Consider the following 24,740-nt stretch of genomic DNA (forward strand, 5'->3'; position numbering starts at 1 on the left):
AATCTTTCCCAGCATCAGGGTCTTTTCCAGTGAGTCAGCTCTTTACATCCGGTGGCCAAAGTACTGGAGTTTCAGCTTCAACATCAGTCCCTCCATTGAACATCCAGGACTGATCTCCTTTAGAATGGACTGGCTGGATCTCCTTGCAGACCAAGGGACTCTCAAGAGTCTTCTTCAACACCACAGTTCAAAAGCATCAATTCTTTGGTGCTCAACTTTCTTTATAGTCCAGCTCTCACATCCATATATGACTACTGGAAAAACCATAGCCTTGACTAGATGGACCCTTTGTTGGCAAAGTAATGTCTCTGCTTTTTAATATGCTGTGTAGGTTGGTCATAACTTTCCTTCCAAGGAGTAAGCGTCTTTTAATTTCATGGCTGCAGTCACCATCTGCAGTGATTTTGGAGTCCCCCAAAATAAAGTCTGCCATTGTTTCCCCATCTGTTTGCCATGAAGTGATGGGACTGGATGCCATGATCTTAGTTTTCTGAATGTTTTAAGTCAGCTTTTTCACTCTCCTCTTTCACTTTCATCAAGAGGCTCTCTAGTTTTTCTTCACTTTCTGCCATAAGGGTTGTGTCATCTGAACATCTGAAGTTACTAATATTTCTCCTGGCAATCTTGATTCCAGCTTGTGCTTCACCCAGTCCAGCGTTTCAAGCTTATATATCACTATTTTGTAACTATTTCACAGATAATCCTCATATACTGCCAGGACTGAGAATCATTGATTTTATTTAACCTTCTTGACAATCTGGTTGTAAATCAAAGAATACTTCTTTCTGATTTTATCTATTTTTAAAAGCCAATCTTTTCTGGTACACATGCATATTAACGAGTACCTCGATGAAAAACACAAATGAAATCAGAAAATCACAATTTGTCAACAGCTTTCATATTGAATATTTACGTACAGGGGCAACGCTATTGATCCTTACTCCACTGCTGGCCCATTCCACAGCTAAGGACTTGGTGAGGTTGTAAACACCTTCTCTGGCAGCTCCGCTATGCCTTTAAAAGACAAAATACAAACATCACCATCAGCTTCTATTGAATATGTCTCATATTACCTTAACTGACAAGTGTACCAGTGACCTGTCAGAGTCCCACAAGAACATTCTTCTTATGAGTCCCTGTCTGAGCCATTAAAAAGAACCAGGTCCTTCAATATTAAAGTGAAACCATAGCTATCTGCTAGTCAAACAAATCTCACATAAGTCAAGGCCCACATCTCCCTGTCTGCATGCATGCTCCGACATGTGCAACTCTTTTGAGGTCCCATGGACTGTAGCCCTCCAGGAGGGCTGTAGCCCTCCCAGGCAACAATACTGGAATGGGTTGCCATTTCCTACTCCAGGGGATCATCCTGACCCAGGGAATGAACCTGCGTCTCTTGCATCTCCTGCACTGGCAGGTGGATTCTTTACCATTGTGCCACCTGGAAAGCCCCAAGGCCCACACAAGGTCCCCCCAAATCACCATGTGCAAAACAGGAATATTTTGAGGAACTTTTGATTATGAAAGAAAATAAACAAATTGGTAATTTGGAGGGTTACAAGTGTGGTTATTCTTTAAATCAATTTTAGGTAATAAGGTATATGAAATTCATTTGTCAGGCTAGAAATAATATCAAAAGAACTTCTAGACATACCAAAATTTAAGTAAATGTTAAGATATTTCCAGGGAAGAGGTTCAAAATATTTTGGTCTGCACCCATATGGTGCAAAAGGTAGAGCCATACTATGGTTTAGAATTTCCAATTATGAAGCCTCAGAACCAAGCATGTAACCACTCCTCACTAGAGATTACCCCTAGAGCCCCAATTTCCTGATGAAAGCCCACTCCTGCCCCAGTGTCGGCTGCAGAAGCCCTAGCAGGACTCCAGGCAGAAGCCAACCGCCCCCATCTGCCAGAGTTACCTGAGCAACCGCATCACTATCAAATGCAGCCAACACCTGTCACACTACATCCACCCATCCCGGGGGGAATTCACATGACGGGTTTCCTTGCTTGACACCAATGCTAGGAGGGGCCCTTCTGGAGTACCTCCCAGCTAGGCAGGGTCACAGGGTTAATGCGTTGCTTTACACTACCGGAAGCAAGAGGCGGGAACAAAACAGATGAACGTCTGCGGGACGCACAGTCAAGTCCGGGCCCTCTTCTGCGAGGAGGACCTGGAGGTGCTTCTCCCCTTGTCCTCATCCCCTGACCACCAGGGCCACCACATGAGGTCTAGACTCTCGAACAGCCCCCTGAAACTGAGAGAGAGGCATGTTGGGGTTTGGGGGAGAGAGAGAAGCAGGTGGAAGACCAGAGACATAAAGTACTCTCTGAATTTCAGCATGGGAAGCAGTCTGCAGAATGTGAGCAAGGGGCGGCTGAAGGGCAGCGGAATACATCCACGGGAAGCGGTCTGCAGAATGTGAGCAAGAGGCGGCTGAAGGGTAGTGGAATACGCCCCCCGAAGTATGCTGCTGCCCTGGTGGAGCGATCGTTTTCAGCTGGGGTCCCTTGAAAAAACAGCAGATGCAGAGAGAGGCTTTCTCTGAACTCCCTTTATTGGCCAAATGGAACTGAATGTCATAAATCCCCTCGCCTGGAGTCTCATCAACCAGGGAAGGCTGACTGTTGTCACGGGATGGGAGACTAGAGGTCAACATCACATCCGAACAAACACCATCACCGACTATCGTATCTCCCATCTATTCTTCAAAGGGCCCATCCATCTTTCCTAAAGATCATGAACTCCCCACCCCAAGAGGCCTATAACCCCTCTCCCCATTCCCTATTAAGTGAAAGTGAAAGTCAGTCATGTCCGATTCTTGGCAACCCCATGGACTATACAGTACTTGGAATTCTTTAGGCCAGAATACTGGAGTGGGTAGCCTTTCCCTTCTCCAGGGGATCTTCCCAACCCAGGGATTGAACCTGCTGCTGCTAAGTCACTTCAGTCGTATCTGACTCTGTGCAACCCCATAGACGGCAGCCCACCAGGCTCCCCCGTCCCTGGGATTCTCCAGGCAAGAACACTGGAGTGGGTTGCCATTTCCTTCTCCAATGCATGAAAGTGAAAAGTGAAAGTGAAGTTGCTCAGTCATGTCCGGCTCTTAGCGACCCCATGGACTGCAGCCTACCAGGCTGCTCCGCCCATGGGATTTTCCAGGCAAGAGTACTAGAGTGGGGTGCCATTGCCTTCGCCGGGGATTGAACCTAGGTCTCTACATTGCAGGCAGATTCTTCACCAGCTAAGCCATGAAGGAAGCCCAACAATACTGGAGTGGGTAGCCTCTCCCTTCTCCAGTGGATCTTCCCGACTCAGGAATCCAACCAGGGTCTCCTGCATTACAGGTGGATTCTTTACCAACTGAGATATCAGAGAAGCCGATTCCCTACTAAGATAGTGTTTAATCCTAAATTCAAAGCCCCAACAGGCAGTTACTCATTTTTCCCTGGGTATCTCCCATGTATACATGAGGTACTTCTCTTACCCATCTGTCTTTTACTACAGGGGTCTCAGCTAAGACCTTAGAAGGGCAGAGGGGAAATTATTTTTCCTCTCCTGCATAGTTCTCTCAAGGTTAGCTGATGAAGAGGACATTTAATACAGACTCAGAGCAAACACAATCACATCTTCAGACTACATCTCCACACTCAAAGATCTACTGAAGAGGTTGGCAGAGAAGAGTGCGATGTCAGAAGGGAAACTGCTGCTGGATGATGAGACCACTTATGACAGGTATGACAGCCTGAAGCCCCCAGCTCTCTGTTTGTTCCATAAGGAAGAAAGGATATGCCCTTCCTCTGCAGTATTTGGCACTGAAGAAAATTACACAGAAATTGACAGTTACTCTGGATCTTGAATTCGGAGAAGGCAATGGTACCCCACTCCAGTACTCTTGCCTGGAAAATCCCATGGACGGAGGAGCCTGGTGGGCTGCAGTCCATGGGGTCACTAAGAGTCGGACACGACTGAGTGACTTCACTTTCACTTTTCACTTTCATGCACTAGAGAAGGAAATGGCAACCCGCTCCAGTGTTCTTGCCTGGAGAATCCCAGGGACCGGGGAGCCTGGCAGGCTGCCCTCTATGGGGTCGCACAGAGTCGGACACAACTGAAGTGACTTAGCAGCTGGTTCTTGAAACAGCACATCCTAATCTGTTTCTGGGGATTAAAACAAAAAAAAAAGAGGAGACATTTGTGAAGAAAAAGCAGAGAGTTTATCCAGAGAGATTTACTGCTTATCTAGTGTTGCAGTGAAAAGTGGGGAAAAGAAAAAGTCAGTTTTTCTTTCCTTTCCTGAGAACAAAGAAGATGGAGAGAACAGTGAGCAGACCTGGTTACTCGTTGTTTTTACTTTAACTGCTCCTAAGCTGTTCTGCCCCCTAACTCTGCATGGACTACATTCTGCACCTACTGTCCCTTAACTCTGTGCTAATTACATCCTGAATTTGGTGCCACCTGTACAGAAGTCTCTTGGCAAACTACCCCTTGTGACTTTTCTCTTTTGCATTATAGAAAGAGGGCCGGAGTACAGTTCATAAAAGACAATGGATCCAACCACCAGGCTACTGGACTGCCAGACCCAATTACTGGGCTCTCTGACACCAATCTATGACTGTTTTTGAAACAGCGCAAGAGGAAGAAGAATACAAGATCCTTATACCTTTATTCCTCATCTCCGATCCCTGGCTGCTAGCCCTCATCTATATAACCCTCCAGACTCCTCTAGGAAGGCGGGGGCACAGCTCTTGAGGCACAAGCCTACTGTGTTCACCCCTCCACTGGCTGAGGATTAAAGCCATCTTTCTATTTCCTCTAAACTCTCTGTATTTTTTTCTTCAGCTTCAATGGGCAGAGGAAAGTAAGATTTTGGCGGCATCACCAGCAGTCCTGTGTTCTGAAGGATTTGATTCTGGCTGGCATTGCTGGGAGTTCCAGGTGGGTGAGACACCTGAATGGACCACGGGGTTTATAAAAACATCCTTTCCAGGAAGGGAAAGTGACCCCCATCAAAACAGAACAGATGGCGGACAATTCAGCTGCAGGTTGGTGACCATGTTATATGGGCATTGTTCCAGCCACTCTTCTTTTAAAGCAAAAGCCCAGAGAGAAGGAAGAGAAGGGCATTTATCTGGACTACAAGTTCTGTGAGATTTCATTTCACCACCTGAATAACAAGCCTCATAGCCATTCTTTCACTGAGAACATTTTCTGAAATACTAAGGCCTTATTTCTGTATCAGATGTGATTTAAAATGTCTATCAATCTGTGCAGGAAGAGATTATGAGTGATAAACCACCTTAAAGGCTATCACACTGCTTCATTTCCTTCCTGTAATTTATGAATAGGAGGTAGAATAATATCCAACTCCCAGTGAATCTAGCACTAACAAAACTTTTAAATCCTTCTAAAACTTAAAACATATAAATGAAATCATACATACATGATCTTTCCCATCTGGCTTCTTTCACTCAGAATATTTATTTTCAGATTTATCCACATTGATGTATGAATTAATAGTTCACTTCTCATTTCTGAGGGACACATTATATAGCTATACCATAATTTGTTTATTCATTCATTCATTGATAGGTATTTGGGCCACAAATTCTCTCTCCATGAGAGATACCAAATTGCTGTTTGGCCTGTCTCTTGCCCTTGTAATTACTGACAATGACCCAAAAGATCAGCAGGTCAGTCTAAGCTCCTTTGCATAGACTGTAATGGAAATTGGCCTACTCTTAGACGACACCGAAAATGTCAGGAAATGATCAGAACCAGAGAAACATGTGTGAAAACAACAATGCAATTCAAACACACAAACAAGAGATACTCAGGTAGCCTTTTAACAAATGAATAGATGATCCACTGAGATACTATATCTTGCCCATCAGAGTTGTCCAGAAATTGACCAGACACATTTTTCGTGAGGCTCTGAGGAATAGGCACTCTCATTCATTGCTGATGGGATAGGAAGATGCAAAGAAACTTGCAAATGCCTAAGAGGATACCTTTACCCTTCACCCAGCAATCCAACTTCAGGGATGTACCCTGAAGATGCTGCTGCTGCTGTTGCTAAGTTGCTTCAGTCATGTCCGACTCTGCAACTCTATGGACTGTAGCCCACCAGGCTTCTCTGTTCATGGGATTCTCCAGGTAAGAATATTGGAGTGGGTTCTCATGCCCTTCTCCAGGGGATCTTCCTGACCCAAGGATGGAACCAGTATCTCTTATGTCTCCTGCATCTGCAAATGGGTTCTTTACAACTAGCACCACCTGGGAAGCCCACCCTGAAGCTATACCTCTGCAAATATGAAAGAAGTATTTATAATGTTATTCATTGCAGAATCACCTGTAACAGCAAAATATGGAAACAACACAAATTTATATTAAATTTGAGATAATGTGTACATTTGAAACAATCAATTTGAAATGAAGTCTGTGACTTCATAGTGGTATACCAAAAAAGTTAATAATAATAATAACATATATTAAAGAAGTGATGGCTATAATGTAAATAAAAGTCTTTCTACAGAAGAGTATCAGCTAAAGAATCTGCCTGTAATTCAGGAGACCTAGGTTTAGTCCCTAAGTTGGAAAGATCCCCTGAAGAAGGAAATGCATTCCAGTGTTCTTGCCTAGAGAATCCCATGAACAGAGGAGCCTGGTGGGCTACAGTCCATGGGATTGCAAAGAGTCGGACATGACTAACTAAGCACGGTACCATCAAGTAAAAAGCATAGAAGCAATTATGAAATCAGAAAAACCAACATTTTCACAGCCCCATGGTAATGAGTGATTCACAAAAGGGTCAACAATGGTTGCTAAAATCATGGCGGCAAACAATATTAACACAGTACCAAATTATTGCCTTATCAATTACTTACTAATTGTAGAGGGATTAAGATCACCATCTTACTCAACAGGTTATCTCTGGGATGAAAGAGTACGGAGGACTTGACTTTCTACATTTTATAGTTGTTTGTTTAAACTAGCATGCATAATTTAATACTAAGATAGGTCTACTTCACAAATACAGAAATTCTATGTTGCAAAGTTTTTTTATAAAATTTTAATTTAAAAATGGAAAGAGTCAGAGCTTACAAGATATAAAAGAAATCAGCATAACTCATTTTTTTTAAAAAAAATCGTACTCTTTAACTATTAAACTTGGTCAAGTAGCTTCCTGGTATGTTGTCTTGCAACTTTCTGTTTTGAGTAGCCTTTTAGCTATTATGAAAGAATCTACTGTGCCAGTAGGCTGTTAATTCACTTTCTTTAAAAAGAAATGTTAACCAACTATAAACCAATATAAAATAAAAAAGTTTAAAAAAATTTTTAAAATCAGTTTCCAAAATAAAAATTTATCAAAATCAGAATCAGAGTCAAATAGGTCAAATTCTATTATGGAACAATAATTTACTAGCTGCTGCTGCTGCTAAGTCACTTCAGTCGTATCCGACTCTGTGTGACTCCATAGACGGCAGCCCACCAGGCTCCCCTGTCCCTGGGATTCTCCAGGCAAGAACACTGGAGTGGGTTGCCATTTCCTTCTCCAATGCATGAAAGTGAAAAGTGAAAGTGAAGTCGCTCAGTCGTGTCCGACTCTTCGAGACCCCATGGACCGCAGCCTACCAGGTTCCTCTGTCCATGGGATTTTCCAGGCAAGAGTACTGGAGTGGGGTGCCATCGCCTTCTCCGAATTTACTAGCAGTTCTATTTAAATCTGGATAGGTATATTCACAATGCTCAAAACTAAATTAGCATAGATTGGTTTCATTTCCTCATTTTAACCAAAAAGATGTCTCCAGACACGTTTAGTTACATCTGGATTAGGACTGCCAGATAAAATACAAGACATTCAGTTAAATGTGAATTTTTACAGGAGACAACAAATCATTTTTAGCATAAGCATGCCCCATGAGGAAATTCCCTGGCAGTCCAGTGGTTAGCACTCCACCCTTCCACTGCAGGAGGGCATGGGTTCTATCCCTGGTGAGAGAATTAAAAACCCGCAAGTGCTCACTGTGTGGCCCAAACAAACAAAAACAACAGGAATGCTCCATGGGATATTTGGGACATACTGATACAAAAAAAAATATTTAACTGGGCCTATTGCTGTTTTTATTTCCTTGGAAAATTGGGTAACCCTAATATGAATGGTAATATTTTAGAAGTATGTTTCAAAGTTCAATAAAGGGAATTTTAAGTATTGAAGTCACAATGCATTAAAGGGATTAACGATCTCTATTTAAGAAAATCGCTCTACCTACTCGCCAGCTATTCAACGCACAAACCCAAAGACATAGGAAGAAAAAATGTAAGTGCTTACACAGCTCCCGGAAATCCATTTTTAGTAAGTATAGTGATATTGACAATAGAGCCTCCATGTTCTTTCATCCAGGAGTTGTAAACTGCAGGAGACAGAAAGACAATCCTATTAAATAGTGTCCTGACTCTTCCCTGAAACTGTGTTCCAGCTTGCTGCTTATATGATACTTTTTAAATTCTAATTTATATTTTTTTTATAAAAATATTGAGGTACAATTTACATATCATAAAATTTTGTGCTTGCTTTGGCAGCACATATAGATAAGATTCATCCATTTTCTGTGTATGACTTAATGGTTTTTAATAAATACACATCACAATCCAGTTTTCAAATATTTCTTTTACTCCAAAGAGTCCCTTTGTGACCATTTGCAGTCCAACTCATCCCCAGGCAAACATTCATCTACATTCTCTTTCTATAGATTTGCCCTTTCTGAATATTTCATTTATTTGGTCATTTGTGTCTGCCTTCTTTAACTCAGAACAGTTTTGGGGAGGTTCATCCATATTGCAACACATGAAAATAAAAATGTTACTTTTTATTGCTAAATAGTATTCTATTGTATGTACATTCCATATTTTATTTACGCATTCACCAACTGATGAACAACTGGAAAGTTTCCACTTTTGGGTGATTATGAATACAAGTCTTTGTGTGGACATATGCTTTTCCTTCTAGTAGGGAGATACCTACGAGTGGAATTGCTGTGTCATATGCTAAATCTGCATATGATCTGGTAGCTCAGATGGTAAAAAAAAAGCTACCTGCAATGCAGGAGACCCTGGTTCAATCCCTGGGTTAGGAAGATCCCCTGGAGAAGTAAATAGCTACCTACTCCAGTACTCCTGGGCTCCAAAATCACTGCAGATGGTGACTGCAGCCATGAAATTAAAAGACACTTGCTCCTTGGAAGAAAAGCAATGACAAACCTAAACAGCATATTAAAAAGCAGAGACATTACTTTGCTAACAAAGGTCCATGGTTTTTCCTGTAGTCATGTATGGATGTGAGAGTTGGACCATAGAGAAGGCTGAGCATTGAAGTGAAAAGAAAGTGAAAGTGGCTCAGTTGTGTTCGACTCTCTGTGACCCCATGGACTATACAGTCCATGGAATTCCCCAGGCCAGAATACTGGAGTGGGTAACCTTTCCCTTCTCCAGGGGATCTTCCCAACCCAGGGATGGAACCCAGGTCTCCCACATTGCAGGCAGATTCTTTAACAGCTGAGCCACAAGGGAAGCCCAATTAAATAGTACTTGACTCTTCCCTGATACCATTCCAGCTTGCTGCTTATATGATATTTTTAAAATTCTAATGTATATTTTCTTTTTATAAAATATTTATTGAGACACTGAAGAACTGATGGTTTTGAATTGTGTTACTGGAGAAGACTCTTGAGAGTCCCTTGGACTGCAAGGAGATCAAACCAGTCAATCCTAAAGGAAATTAATCCGATACTCATTGGAGGGACTGATGCTGAAGCTGAAGTTCCAATACTTTGGCCACCTGGTGTAAAGAGCTGACTCATTAGAAAAATACCCTGATGCTGGGAAAGACAGAAGGCAGGAGGAGAAGGGGACAACAGAGAATGAGATGGTTAGATGGCATCACCAACTCAACGGACATGAGTTTGAGCAAGCTCTGGTGGATGGTGACGGAGAGGGAAACCTGGCATGCTGCAGTCCATGAGATTGCAAAGAGTTGGACACAACTGAGTGACTGAACAGTAACAACCAGTATTCGTGCCTGGAAAATTCCACTGACAGAGGAGCCTGGAGGGCTACAGTCCATGGGGTCGCAAATAGTCTGACACAACTGAGCAACTAATAAACACACATACATGTTAAATCCGTGCTTAACTTTTTAAGAAACTGCTTAACTGTTTTCCAAAGTGTTTTCACTATTTTACATTCTCATCAGAAATGCAGGAGGGTTACAGTTTCTCCACAAAATTATCTGGCTGTTTGGTTAAAGCCATTCTAACGGGTATAGAGTGGTATTTTACTGAGACTTTGATTTGCATTTTCTTAATGTCTTAAACCGGAGAAAGCAATGGCACCCCACTCCAGTACTCTTGCCTGGAAAATCCCATGGATGGAGCAGCCTGGTGGGCTGCCAACTATGGGGTCGCACAGAGTCGGACACGACCAAGCGACTTCACTTTCACTTTTCACTTTCACGCACTGGAGAAGGAAATGGCAGCCCACTCCAGTGTTCTTGCCTGGAGAATCCCAGGGACGGGGGAGCCTGGTGGGCTGCCGTCTATGGAGTCACACAGAGTCGGATTAAGCGACTTAGCAGCAGCAGCAGCAATGACTTAAATGGTGTTAAGAATCTTCTCATGCGCTTATTCACCATTTATATATCTTATTTGGTGACCTACCTATTCAAATCTTTTGCCTTTTTTTAAAATTTGGGTTGCTTTTGTAAGACTTTTTGTATATTCTGGATATAAGTCTGTTATCAGATATGTGATTTGTAAAATGTTCTTCCCAGTCTGTGGTTTATTTTTTCATTTTCTTATTGGTGTCATTTGAAGCACAAACATGTTTAATTTTTATTAGTCCAATTATAATTTTTTATTTAATGGATGTATTTTTGGTGGGTATCTTAGGATTCCGCCTAACCCAAAGTCATAAAGATTTTCTCCCTTACTTGCTTCTAAAAGTTTTATAATTTTACTTCCTGCATGTAGGTCCATGATCCTAATTTTGGACTTTCAGTTAACTTTTATTTATTATGTGAGGTAAGACTCTTTTTGCATGTGGATATCCAACTTTCTCAGCACCGTTTGTTGATGACACTATCATTTCCCCATAGAACTGCCTCGGCACATCTGATGAAAATCAATTGAACATAAATATAAGAATTTACTTCTGGATCCTCAATTCTGTTTCATTGATCTATACATCTATTCTTATGCCAGTATTAGACTGTCTCATCTTAAAATCAATAAACAGTTTTGAAATCAAGAAGTATTTCTTCTTTTGTAAAATTGCTTTGGCTATTTTGAGTCCTTTGCATGGCCATATCAGTTTGTCAATTTTTGCAAAAGGATTGATAAGGACTGCATCAAACCAACAGATCAATTTGGAAAGAACTACCATCTTAAAAATATTGAGTCTTTCAATTCATAAACACAGAATGTCTTTCCATTTATCTACATCTCGCATTTCTCTCAGCAATATTTTGCAGTTGTTGGCATATAAACCTTATACTATTCTGCTAACTTTATTTGTCAATATTTTATCTTTTTTGAGGGCAATTTGAAATTTAGGCAAACTTTCTATTCACACAAATCAAGGAAATATTAGAGATGTACATCAGGGCTCACTTCAGTGGAAGTCCAGTTTTTAGAATGGAAAGACCAGAGAATAATTCAATACCTATTTCTGTCAAAAGCTTGAGCAAAAGTAAGCTTGTCTACCCACTATTATTCAATGCTTTCTAGTGAATTATCGCCAAATCGTGTTATGACAGAAAAAAAGGAGGTAAAACCACAAGAAAACATAAAATTGAATATTTTTTAAATCTAAGACAATTTTTTCATACTGTTTTCAAACTGCTGAAATTAGGTTATGTCTTACTGTTGGTGACATCTTACAATTACAATTACATTGTTTTTACTTTCTTAGTATGTAAAATGATGATGCATTTCACACTTGACTACATCTTTGACTCTAAGAAATAGCACAGTAGTTATTTTTAGACAGCCTGATTACATACCTAGAAAACCCAACAGACTAATTTGGCAAGCCATTATAAAAAGCAACAAAATTAATTTGAAAAATTCTTCTGTAAACCAACAATAATCCAGTTGAAAATAACTGGGGAAAAAAAAAGAGCCCGATCAAAATAGCAACAGTGATCAAAAACACCTAGCCTTCCCTAGTGGGCTCAGACAGTAGAGAATCTGCCTGCAATGCAGGGGACCAGGTTCGATCCCTGAGTAGGGAAGATCCTGGAGAAGAGAATGGCTACCCACTCTAGCACTCTTACTTGAGAATTTCATGGACAGAGGAGCCGGGTGGGCTACAGTCCATGGGGTCGAAAAGATTCGGACAAGACTGAGTGACTAACACTCACTTTTCAACCTTAATAAAAACAAGCATATGAGATCTATACAGTAAGAACCACAAACCTTTGCCAAAATATATGAGTTCATCAGTGAAAAGACATGTTATAATGAGGAGACAATACTAAAATATGCTAATTATTTCCACATGACTAATAAATTTAATACAATTTTAATCAAATTCCCAACAGGATTTTTGAAGAAGTATGAATATATAAAATTCATCTGAATACAATAAATGGTCATGAATAGCCAAGAAAAGTTTGGAAATGAAAATAAACCAGTATACATGTATCAAATATGTTTTTAATCATAAAATTATTGGCTATCAGCACAAGAAAGGAAAATAAATTTATTTAAATTACCCTATATAGACTTTCTGCGGGGCTTCCCTGGTGGCTCAGACGGTAAAGAATTTGCCTACAATGCAAGAGACCCGGGTTTGATCCCTGGGTTGGGAAGATACCCTGGAGAAGGGAATGGCAACCCACTCCAGTATTCTTGTCTGGAGAATTCCATGGACAGAGGAGCCTGGTGAGCTATAGTCCATGGGTCGCAGAGAGTTGGACATGACTGAGCAACTGGTCCAATGGCTAAAACTGCATGCTCCCGATGCAAGGCGCCTGGGTTCGATCCCTGGTCAGGGAACTAGATTCCACATGCCATAACTAAAAGATCCTACTTGCCACAACTGAGACCTAATGCAGCCAAATAAATAAATAAACAATTTTTTAAAAAAGAATTAATAATTAGGAAGTGTGAAGATGTAGAAACAAAGAATGGCTGTTGGGCTGGGAAACTGGTAAAAACTTATAAATCAGACACATAGCAGAGTCATCAAACTTCCAGTTCCCTGAAAGATACAGATAAAGGCCTGACACACATTCCTAAGTTGTTTTTACAGGAAGACCCTCACCAGATGAAAACTGCTGACTGCAAGCACGCATACACTAGACCAGTTGAAACCAAAAGATCAGTGATGCTCAAAACTTCACCTGGACGCCAACCAAGCTGAACACTGTGCACGAGCTGATCACCTGCCCTGCAGCTCCCTCCCTAACACTGAGGTTAAAACCTCTCCCTCGGGGCTTCCCTAGTGGCTCAGTGATAGAGTCTGCATGCCAACGAAGGACACAGGGATTCCATCTCCCATCTGCGAAGATCCCACGGGCTGCAGAGCAACTAAAGCTGGCACGCCACAACTACTGAGCCTGTGCTCTAGAGCCCAGGTGCCTCAACTGCTGAGCCCAGGTGCTGCGACTACTGAAGCTCACCTGCCCTGGAGCCTGTGCTCTACAACAAGAGAAGCCACTGCAATGAGAAGCCTTCCCACTGCAACTAGAGTAGGCCCCGCTCTCCACACTACAGAAAAGTCGGAGCAGCAACAAGACCCAGGACAGCCAAAAGTAAAATAAATAAATCAACAAAGTTACCGGAAAAAAACACAAAACCCTTCCCTGCAAGCTGGTAGGGAGTTCCCATCTTTTGAGCATAAGCTGCTCACTCTCCCCATACTTTCCTTCACGGCAACCCAACGTTCAGTTGACTGGCTTCACCACATGCAGGCGAGCAGACCGAAGTTTGGTTCAGTAACATATCCATGTAGCTTCCTAAATTTCTGTTGGAACAAAATATTCTAGGCTTCTCGTGCACATTTCCTCCCTCAGACCTGTAATAAGCTGTTTCCCCCAGTTCCTTTTAATCGGAAGTAACATTCAGAGATCACATAAAGGATGCTAGGAGGACACACTGTCGCTGAATTAATAACTTTCTTTTTGGGGGATAAGGCCAGGGAATATATATTTTATTTTAAAGAAAAAATATATCTTGAGTCCATGCTAATGTTTCTAATTAAATCCTGGACTACAGGGGTCTTTATTCAGCCTCATCTGTCTACATTCACTTCTCCTTTTGCCAATGCCAAAAATCTTGGTTCTCAATTGTACTAAAATAACTTATTTACAGAGACAGGGAGGCCTGGCATGCTGCAGTCCATGAGGTCACAAAGAGTCAGACACGACTGAGCAACTGAACTGAACTGATTTACTCGCTTTAGACCACACTACACACCATAAGTCTCGGAATAATATCACCAACACTACTAGATTTTAAGGGAAATTCCGATATGATTATGTGATAATTGATCTTACTGAATTACTGTGTATTTCCTTTGGTGTGATAATGGTATTGCAGTTGCATAGAAAACATTTCTTTATTCTTTAAAAATGTAAGTCAAAGTGTGATGATGTATACAATTCACTTTTAAATTATTTGTGAAAAGGGTGTAGGGGGTTGAGGGGAGATAGAAAGGGAGCGAGGAGGAGAGAGGGAAAGACACAGAGATTAGAGAATGCAAATACAGCAAAATGTCAGCACCTGGTGAATCTAAATGAAAGGTAAACAGACAGGGCTCAGGGAGACGGTAAGTTCAGTTCCAGACCACCAAAATAATGCAATATTGTAATAAAGTGAATCACACAAATATTTTTTCTTTCCCAGTGCATATAAAAGTTATATTTATACTATACTATGGTATATTAAACATACAACAGCATTATGTCTAAAAAAAGGTACAAACTTAATTTTTAAAATATTTTATAACTAAAAATGCTAACCATCACCTGAGCCTTCAGCAAATCATAATCTTTTTGCAATGGAACATCAAAGATCACTGATCACATATCATCATAACAAATATAATAATGAAAAAATTTGAAATATTGTGCTGATTACCAAAATATGACACAGAGACCCAAAGTAAGCAAAAGCTGTTAGAAAAATATTGCTGACAGATTTGCTCGGTGGGCAATAAAACAAAACATAATAAAACAAGGTATGCCTTGGAAGAGTTCATTGCATTATTTCTTTTACTTTTTCATATATTCAAACTTTTTCCAAAAATAAATGGAGAGAAAAAAATTTCTACATTAGTAAAATGAATAATTAAAGGTTATAGAAAAGTCTAAATTCACCAGAAATTTAAATGTGGATCTTTACATGGTTCTTTAACAGCCACATATGGTGTCAAAGAGTACAAGCTGAAGAAGCTGAAACTTCAGGGCAGTCATGACTTAAATTATCTTAATTACATAAACAATACACATTCCATTTAGAAAAATTAGAAAAAGCAGAGAAGCAAAAAGAAAAAGATGAAAATAATATGCAATTTTACCTCCCAGAGATGTCAATGTTTTATTAGAAATTCTTTCAGAATTATGTCTATTTATATACAGCCATATAATAAATATATACTGTTTTTTGCAGAAATGTGATCACAGTGGATAGAGTGTTTTAAACCTTTTTTTTTCCACTCAGTGATATCTAGGACTATTTTTTCATACTGAGAAGTAGACTTTTGTACCTATATTTTTAGTGGCTGCATAGTACTTTATCCTATAGATGTATAAAATTTCACTCAACTAATATTTTACTTCAAAATATTTAAATGGTTTTCAGTTTTTCACTATTATTATTCTGGTATAGGAAAATGTACATCCCATAGTCCTTGCTGTCAAAACCAAAAGCTAGGTCCCATTGTTTAAAGTAAAAACAAAATAAAAACTATAGGCCTTGGATTCTTTAATTCAATTCTGGCTAATAAACATCATAACTGAATCTAGACTCTGCAAAGTTCTAATTAATGGAACTTAAGGTTTGTAAGAGATTGCTGACTTGAGTGCTAGAAGATGTCAAAGTGCTGAACTATGAAGGCTGAGTTAGAGACTAAAGCCTGTCTCCTAGTACTCATTCTCCTCTTCTTACAAGAAACTGAATCTGTACTTAGGGACACAGCTAAAGATTCTATTTCCCGGTATCACTTATAGGTAGGTATAATCATTTTACTGAGTTCTGGTTGATTATGAATGCCAGTAAATGTAATGGTGCTACTTCCAGACAAAAGAAAAGGAAAGGAAAGGAAAGTCGCTCAGTCGTGTCCGACTCTTTGTGACCCCATGGACTGTAGCCTACCAGGCTTCTCAGTCCATGGGATTTTCCAGGCAAGAGTACTGGAGTGGGTTGCCATTTCCTTCACCAGGGGATCTTCCCGACCCAGGGATCGAACCCGGGTCTCCCGCATTGTAGGCAAACACTTTACCCACTGAACCACCTGGGAAGCCACTTCTAAACAATGCTGTTAAAAAGAATGAGTTTTACACTTCTCTGAAAAAAAAATTTTTTTTAACTTCCAGACAATGCTGTTAAAAAGAATGAGTTTTACACTTCTCTGAATTTTTTTTTTTAACTTCCACACACTGCTGTTAAAAAGAATGAGTTTTATACTTCTCTGAATTCCTGCTGTCGTGAATGCAGTTATGATGGCAGGAACTGAAGCAGCCATTCTGGACTAGGGGATGGACATGTTAAAGACAGTAAATAAGAAGAAAGATCCTTATTCCCTAATGATTATGAAACTACCATACTATCCCTGGACTATACACCTTGAATTTTTATGTGAAGGAGAAATCAACTATCTTATTTAAGCTCCTATATTCTTCTGGATCTCTACACTTCAGCGGTCAATCCTGTTATCACAATTAATACAGAACTCTGTATTACCAGTTAGATAAAGATAAAGCCTGAAAATGTCTGTAAGACCTTTGATTTAGAAATGCTAAGAATATAAAGCCTAATCCATGTTGGGATGATGACCCTGTGGGTCACAATTATACTCATTTCACATTATGCAGCATAGAAATGTCTTGAATAGCTTGTAAGGAAACTCTTCAGTTATCTAATTTCAGGGTTGAATATTACCACCTATGAAAGATAACCTTTAATCTAAAAACTATGCATGTGTGCTAGTTACTTATTAGTCAGAAAAAATGTGGACTCTAGTATTCTCCTTGAAGGTTTCATGGAATTAATAGGTCCTTACAATAGATTTAACAGATTCATTTCTTAAAAACAAAATAAGTATGGAGTCTTCCTTAATTTAATGAAGCACTTTGTAGCTATATCTTTGTACAAATTCTTAATCATTTTAACATGATAACTTCCTAGAAATGAAATCAACAGATCAAGCAAATTCATATTTTTAAAATACTGCCAAATTATTCTCCAGAAATGTAGCAATTTACATGGCTATATTGTATATAAGTTAAATTAGGGCAATAATTGTTGATGACAATAATTGTTGGGTACCCTATGATTTTAACATAAATACACTTTGACTTTTTGGGTTATTGATCATACTTGCCTGCTTTGCACATGTAGAAGGTGCCCGTCAGGTTGGTTTCAATCACAGCATGCCACCCCTTTGAACTGATTTTTTCAGCAGGAGAGAAGAACTGGCCTCCTCCATTGTTTACTAAGAAATTGATCTTACCATAAACATCTAAGGTGGATTTGACCAAATTATTTACCTAAAGAAAAACAGTAAAAGTGAACTAGTTACAGACAAATACGGTATGACAGCATTTATATGTAGAATCTAAAAAGTACAACAAACTAGTGAATATAACAAAAAAAAGAAGCAGATTCATAGAGACAGAGCATAAACCAGTGGTTACCAGTGTCAAGAGGGAAGCAGGGAGCAACAATGTAGCGGTAAGAGATTAGGAGCTATAGCCTGTGAGGTATAAAATAAGTTAAATGAATATATTATATAATATGGGGAATACAGCAAATATTTTATGGTAACTATAAATGGAGTATCACCTTTAAAAATTATGAATCACTATATTATACACCTGGAACTTATGTATTATTGTACATCAATTATACTCCAGCAAACAAATCAAATTTTAAGAGTGAACTGGTTAATAACTAACTTGCTACTTGGACTTTATCATCTGCTTTAGGAGAGTAGCAGAGCTTACAATATCTCACAGTGAATAGTAACTCAGAGAACCATAATAAATGAAGATGTAGTCACAATGAATAAACCCTGTGTCACCCATAGATCAATATGCTAAATACCCATATGCTTCAATATGCTTCATATCAATATGCTTCAATACCCACAGATCATATGCTAAATTTAGAATTTTGATAAGATTTATCCAAGGATTTGGATCACTCATCCAATAATCTGTAATAATCTTTAAAGTGTAAATATATATAATATCCTGGGTGTTCACTGGAAGGACTGATGTTGAAGCTGAAACTCCAATACTTTGGCCACCCAATGCAAAGAGCTGACTCATCTGAAAAGACCCAGATGCTGGGAAAGATTGAGGGCAGCAGGAGAAGGGGACGACGGAGGATGAGATGGTTGGATGGCATCACCGACTCAATGGACATGGGTTTGGGTGGAGTCCGGGAGTTGGTAATGGACAGGGAGGCCTGGCGTGCTGCAGTTCATGCGGTCGCAAAGAGTTGGACACGACTGAGCAACTGAACTCAGAACTCAGCAACACAGATTGGACCTTGAAAATACCATACTACGTGAAATAAGAAAAACAAATACTATATGACGTCACTTATATGTGGAATCTAAAATATGACACAAATCAACATATCTACAAGACAAAAACAGACTCACAGATATACAGAACAGATTTGTGGTCGCCAAGGAGGAGGGAAGAATTGGGAGTGTGGGATTAGCGGATATAAGCTATTATATAAAGGATGGATAAACAACAAGGTCCTACTATATAGCATATGAAACTATATTCAATATCCTGTGATGAACCATAATGGAAAAGAATATGAAAAAGGATACACACACACATATATATAACTGAGTCACTTTGCTATGCAGCAAAAATTAAACATGACATTGTAAATCAATTATATTTCAATTTTAAAAAACAAGAGAGATTAGCTTTACCTCCTCTTCACTGCGGATGTTACATTTTATGGGAGTAACTTGAGCCTGGATGCTAGGAGGCAGACTGGCATTCAGTTCATCGGCAGCAGATTTTAACCTATCAAACTTACGGGACGCAATGACCACATTACATCCTGAGGAGACAACAGTCAAAGAGCAAGTAAATATTGATATATTTTCATTAGTTGTCTACATGTTTACATGTCTACACGTTTGTCTAAAAGCAAAAATGTTTAGAAAATACGAATATGAATAGAAATATGAATGAGAACTTCTGTTATGGTAACAGGAACTGAATTGATCCTAATTCAAACAAAACAATTAGAATAACTAAAACACTGAACAAATTATGCAACAAGGATTTCCAGGCATTGGATATCAGGGAGCACGGGACAGTGATAGTGAACACAGGAAACAAAATGTGAGCCCCATTATTATTCCAGATTGCTGCCTACAGAGAGTCTTCAGACTGCAGCATAGAGAGGAAGAATCCATTCAGAGCCCAGCAGTCTCCTGGGCAGAAGAGATGAAGTTGGGAGTCTGGGAGGCTGAGACAGCTAGATTAAATAGCAACACAGAGAGAAAGGAGGTACACAGGGGGAGAACTCCAGAGATCTTTCGAGTTCCCTCAGATCTTCAGCTGAGCACTGATCGGTACATATGAGAAAAGACACAATCCGAGGCTTGGGAAAGAACCAACCAAAATAAGCAGAAGGAACAAACCCTGACACTCGTACAGCACCAGACAAAAGTTAGTGTTCCAACCAGGAAAAAACTCTGACAAGGTATTGGGCAAAGTACCCAGAGGGTATGGCCTCAATAGTGAAGCAATATTAATCCTAGACTAAAGGCTGTTTAGGACAGTACTTAACAGAAAGAAAGCCTCTTTCAAGTATCAAACTGCTACCAAGTTAACTACATCACAGAACAAAGTCCAGCAATGTTTGCAAGAATACAAAAATAACCATACAATGATAATAACACAGTTACCTAGGTCCAAAGCACCCAAGATTAAGCATCTTGTTACTTCCCATGTTCTATAACACAAACACAGGCTTATTGCTCTGAAGAAACAGCGTACTTAAGAAAAATAAGGAAGAGGCTGCAGAATGCTAAACTTTTGGTCGAGAGATTGAAGGTAGCCAAAGAAAAATGGCAGGAACAGATTGCCAAGAGAGGGAGGCTGTCCTCTCTGGCAGCTTCCACTTCCGAGTCCAGTCAAAAGATGAGATGTTCTAAGAGTAACAAATCAATAAGATCAGACATCAAAAACAAAACAAAGAAACAGCCTCCAACAAAGTAAAATTCAAATGTCTGGCATCCACTAAAAATCCACAAGGTACATAAAGAAGCAAGGAAATACAACCCAGAATGAGGAGAGAAGTTAATTAATAAAAACAGACCCAGGAATAACACTGACAACATAGTTAAATAAACCAGAGATACAGTGGAAATATTAAAAGCAGCCAGAGAAAAAGAACACAAAACACACAAAGAAGGCAGGAGACTTCTTTTCAGAAACAATGCAAGCCAAGCCAAGTACCTGAAAGTACCAGGGGTGGGGAGAGGAGATGGGAGTTTTGGAACCTAGAACTCTTACCCCATGAAAATAGATTTAAATTCCAGTTTCAGGGAAGAATGAATGGTGCTGTTATCCACTAAAATGAAGCCTGAATTGTTTGATGTTATCAGTTGGGGGTTGAAAAATGTGCTGCCTGCCATTGTGTTTTCTCCTCTCATAAATATATTAACGTTCCCACTTTTGTTAAAGTATATATATCTATTAAATAATTAAATAAATAATATCAATATTTTAAAAAATGGCAAAATATTCGTTCACACATATAATATCCAGAAGAATTCATGAAAACAGAACTTCACTACAAAAAGATTAAAGGAAGTTCTTTAAGCAGAAAGGCAATGATACCAGAAGAAAATCTAAATCTACAGAAAAAAGAAAGAGAACCAGAAATGGTCACTATGTGAGTAAATAAATATGAAGACTTTTCTAATTTCTACTGAAATTATGCAAAAGGTGGTGACTGTTGAAAGCAAAAATGGTATCAATGTATTGTAGGCACATGTAGAAACAAAATGTATAAGGACAGCATCTAATTGTTACATGAACGTCTCCTGCACTGGGAGGCCAGTTCTTTACCTGTAGCACTACCTGGGAAGCCCACTGTATCCTTTATACTAACAGAGCATTTAAGCCTGTACTGGATGATAATTAACAGTCTCCTCCCACTCACTTTTGTCTCCTGGAGGACTGGGACCCTGTCATTGTTATAAGTGTTATACTATAAACAGGCCACATAGTCCATATAAACATATGGAACAGATGATATCTGGAAAGGTTAAAAAGTAAAATGGCTCTGCATTTTGGCCAGAACTAGTTGTATACGTGGAAAAGGCAATGGCACCCCACTCCAGTATTCTTGCCTGGAGAATCCCATGGATGGAGGAGCCTGGTAGGCTGCAGTTGATGGGGTCGCTAAGAGTTGGACGCGACTGAGCAACTTCATTTTCACTTTTCACTTTCATGCATTGGAGAAGGAAATGGCAACCCTTTTCAGTGTTCTTGCCTGGAGAATCCCAGGGATGGCGGAGCCTGGTGGGCTGCCGTCTGTGGGGTCGCACAGAGTCGGACATGACTGAAATGACTTAGCAACAGCAGCAGCAGTTGTATATGAGGAGGTAGTTTCTGCATATTAAAATAAGGTACTTAAAAAAAAAACTGTCTTTCAAGCTGAGGTTATAATTTAGTGAATTCTATAATGCAGACAATTTTTGGAAATTCTGATAGGTAATCTGAGAGCTTTAGAAAGCAAGTATTAAATTCACCATTAAATCCTTGTAAGACAAAACTAACTTTAAAACAATTCAACTTATCAAAATAGACATGCAATTTTCAACAAAGCATATATTATATTGTTAGGAGAACTGTTATTCCTTTCTACTTCTGTCTCCAGAAGGGGAAATAATTGAAACACACATTTTCAGCCCAGGTCTAACCAAGTTTCCCTGAGTTAGGAGGAAGAACTAATCTGATTCAGTTCAGTTCAGTCGCTCAGTCATGTCTGACTCTTTGCAACCCCATGAATAGCAGCACGCCAGGCCTCTCTGTCCATCACCAACTCCCAGAGTTTACTCAAACTCACGTCCATCTAGTCGGTGATGCCATCCAACCATCTCATCCTGTCGTCCCCTTCTCCTCCTGCCCCCAATCCCTCCCAGCATCAGGGTCCTTTCCAATGAGTCAACTCTTCGCATGAGGTGGCCAAAGTACTGGAGTTTCAGCTTTAGCATCATTCCTTCCAAAAAACAGCCAGGGCTGATCTCCTTCAGAATGGACTGGTTGGATCTCCTTGCAGTCCAAGGGACTCTCAAGAGTCTTCTCCAACACCACAGTTCAGAAGCATCAGTTCTTCGGCACTCAGCCTTCTTCATAGTCCAACTCTCACATCCATACATGACCACAGGAAAAACCATAGCCTTGACTAGATGGACCTTTGTTGGCAAAGTAATGTCTCTGCTTTTCAATATGCTATCTAGATTGGTCATAAATTTTCCTCCAAAGAGTAAGCGTCTTTTAATTTCATGGCTGCAGTCACCATCTGCAGTGATTTTGGAGCCCCCCAAAATAAAGTCTGACACTGTTTCCCCATCTATTTCCCATGAAGTGATGGGACCGGATGCCATGATCTTCGTTTTCTGAATGTTGAGCTTTAAGCCAACTTTTTCACTCTCCTCTTTCACTTTCATCAAGAGGCTTTTTAGTTCCTCTTCACTTTCTGCCATGAGTTGTGTCATCTGCATATCTGAGGTTATTGATATTTCTCCCGGCAATCTTGAATCAAGATTCAGCTTGTGCTTCTTCCAGCCCAGCGTTTCTCATGATGTACCCTGCATAGAAGTTAAATAAGCAGGGTGACAATATACAGCCTTGACGTACTCCTTTTCCTATTTGGAACCAGTCTGTTGTTCCATGTCCAGTTGTAACTGTTGCTTCCTGACCTGCATGCAGATTTCTCAAGAGGCAGGTCAGGTGGTCTGTATTCCCATCTCTTTCAGAATTTTCCACAGTTTATTGTGATCCACACAGTCAAAGGCTTTGGCATAGTCAATAAAGCAGAAAGAGATGTGTTTCTGGAACTCTCTTGCTTTTTCCATGATCCAGCGGATGTTGGCAATTTGATCTCTGGTTCCTCTGCCTTTTCTAAAACCAGCTTGAACACTGGAAGTTCACGGTTCATGTATTGCTAAAGCCTGGCTTGGAGAATTTTGAGCATTACTTTACTAACATGTGAGATGAGTGCAATTGTGCGGTAGTCTGAGCATTCTTTGGCATTGGCTTTCTTTGGGATTGGAATGAAAACTGACCTTTTCCAGTCCTGTGTCCACTGCTGAGTTTTCCAAATTTGCGGGCATATTGAGTGCAGCACTTTCACAGCATCACCTTTCAGGATTTGAAATAGCTCAACTGGAATTCCATCACCTCCACTAGCTTTATTTGTAGTGATGCTTTCTAAGGCCCACTTGACTTCGCATTCCAGGATGTCTGGCTGAAGGTGAGTGATCACACCATCGTGCTTATCTTGGTTGTGAAGATCTTTTTTTGTACAGTTCTTCTGTGTATTCTTGCCACCTCTTAATATCTTCTGCTTCTGTGAGGTCCATACAATTTCTGTCCTTTATCGAGCCCATCTTTGCATGAAATGTTCCCTTGCTATCTCTAATTTTCCTGAAGAGATCTCTAGTCTCTCCCATTCTGTTGTTTTCCTGTTTCTTTGCATTGATCGCTGAGGAAAGCTTTCTTATCTCTTCTTGCTATTCTTTGGAACTCTGCATTCAGATGCTTATATCTTTCATTTTCTCCTTGGCTTTTCACCTCTCTTCTTTTCACAGCTATTTGTAAGGCCTCCCCAGACAGCCATTTTGCTTTTTTGCATTTCTTTTCATAGGGATGGTCTTGATCCCTGTCTCCTATACAATGTCACGAACCTCCATCCATAGTTCATCAGGCACTCTATCTATCAGATCTAGTCCCTTAAATCTATTTCTCACTTTCACTGTATAAACATAAGGGATTTGATTTAGGTCATACCTGAATTGTCTAGTGGTTTTCCCCACTGTCTTCAACTTAAGTCTGAATTTGGCAATAAGGAGTTCATGATCTGAGCCACAGTCAGCTCCTGGTCTTGTTTTTGCTGACTGTATAGAGCTTTTCCATCTTTGGCTGTAAAGAATATAATCAATCTGATTTTGGCATTGACCATCTGGTGATGTCCATGTGTAGAGTCTTCTCTTGTGTTGTTGGAAGAGGGTGTTTGCTATGACCAATGCATTCTCTTGGCAAAACACTATTAGCCTTTGCCCTGCTTCTTTCCGTATTCCAAGGCCAAATTTGCTTGTTACTCCAAGTGTTTCTTGACTTCCTACTTTTGCATTCCAGGCCCCTATAATGAAAAGGACATCTTTTTGGGGTGTTAGTTCTAGAAGGTCTTGTAGGTCTTCATAGAACTGTTCAACTTCAGCTTCTTCAGCATTACTGGTT

The 24,740-nt window shown here is 39.9% G+C and overlaps 1 protein-coding gene across 1 annotated transcript in view; it reads right to left on the reverse strand.

Moving 5' to 3' along the window:
- PECR (peroxisomal trans-2-enoyl-CoA reductase) overlaps nt 1-24,740 on the reverse strand; it is a 44,684-nt gene that overhangs the window by 15,416 nt on the left and 4,528 nt on the right. Inside the window, exons 2-5 of the mRNA XM_004004912.5 lie at nt 19,184-19,317; nt 17,609-17,774; nt 8,337-8,418; nt 918-1,014 (exon numbers count right to left, since the gene is read on the reverse strand). Coding sequence (XP_004004961.2) covers nt 918-1,014; nt 8,337-8,418; nt 17,609-17,774; nt 19,184-19,317 — 479 coding nt within the window. The remainder of the gene's footprint in view (nt 1-917; nt 1,015-8,336; nt 8,419-17,608; nt 17,775-19,183; nt 19,318-24,740) is intronic.

Source organism: Ovis aries, chromosome 2 (genome assembly GCF_016772045.2).
Source record: "Ovis aries strain OAR_USU_Benz2616 breed Rambouillet chromosome 2, ARS-UI_Ramb_v3.0, whole genome shotgun sequence".
Taxonomy (NCBI): Eukaryota; Metazoa; Chordata; class Mammalia; order Artiodactyla; family Bovidae; genus Ovis; species Ovis aries.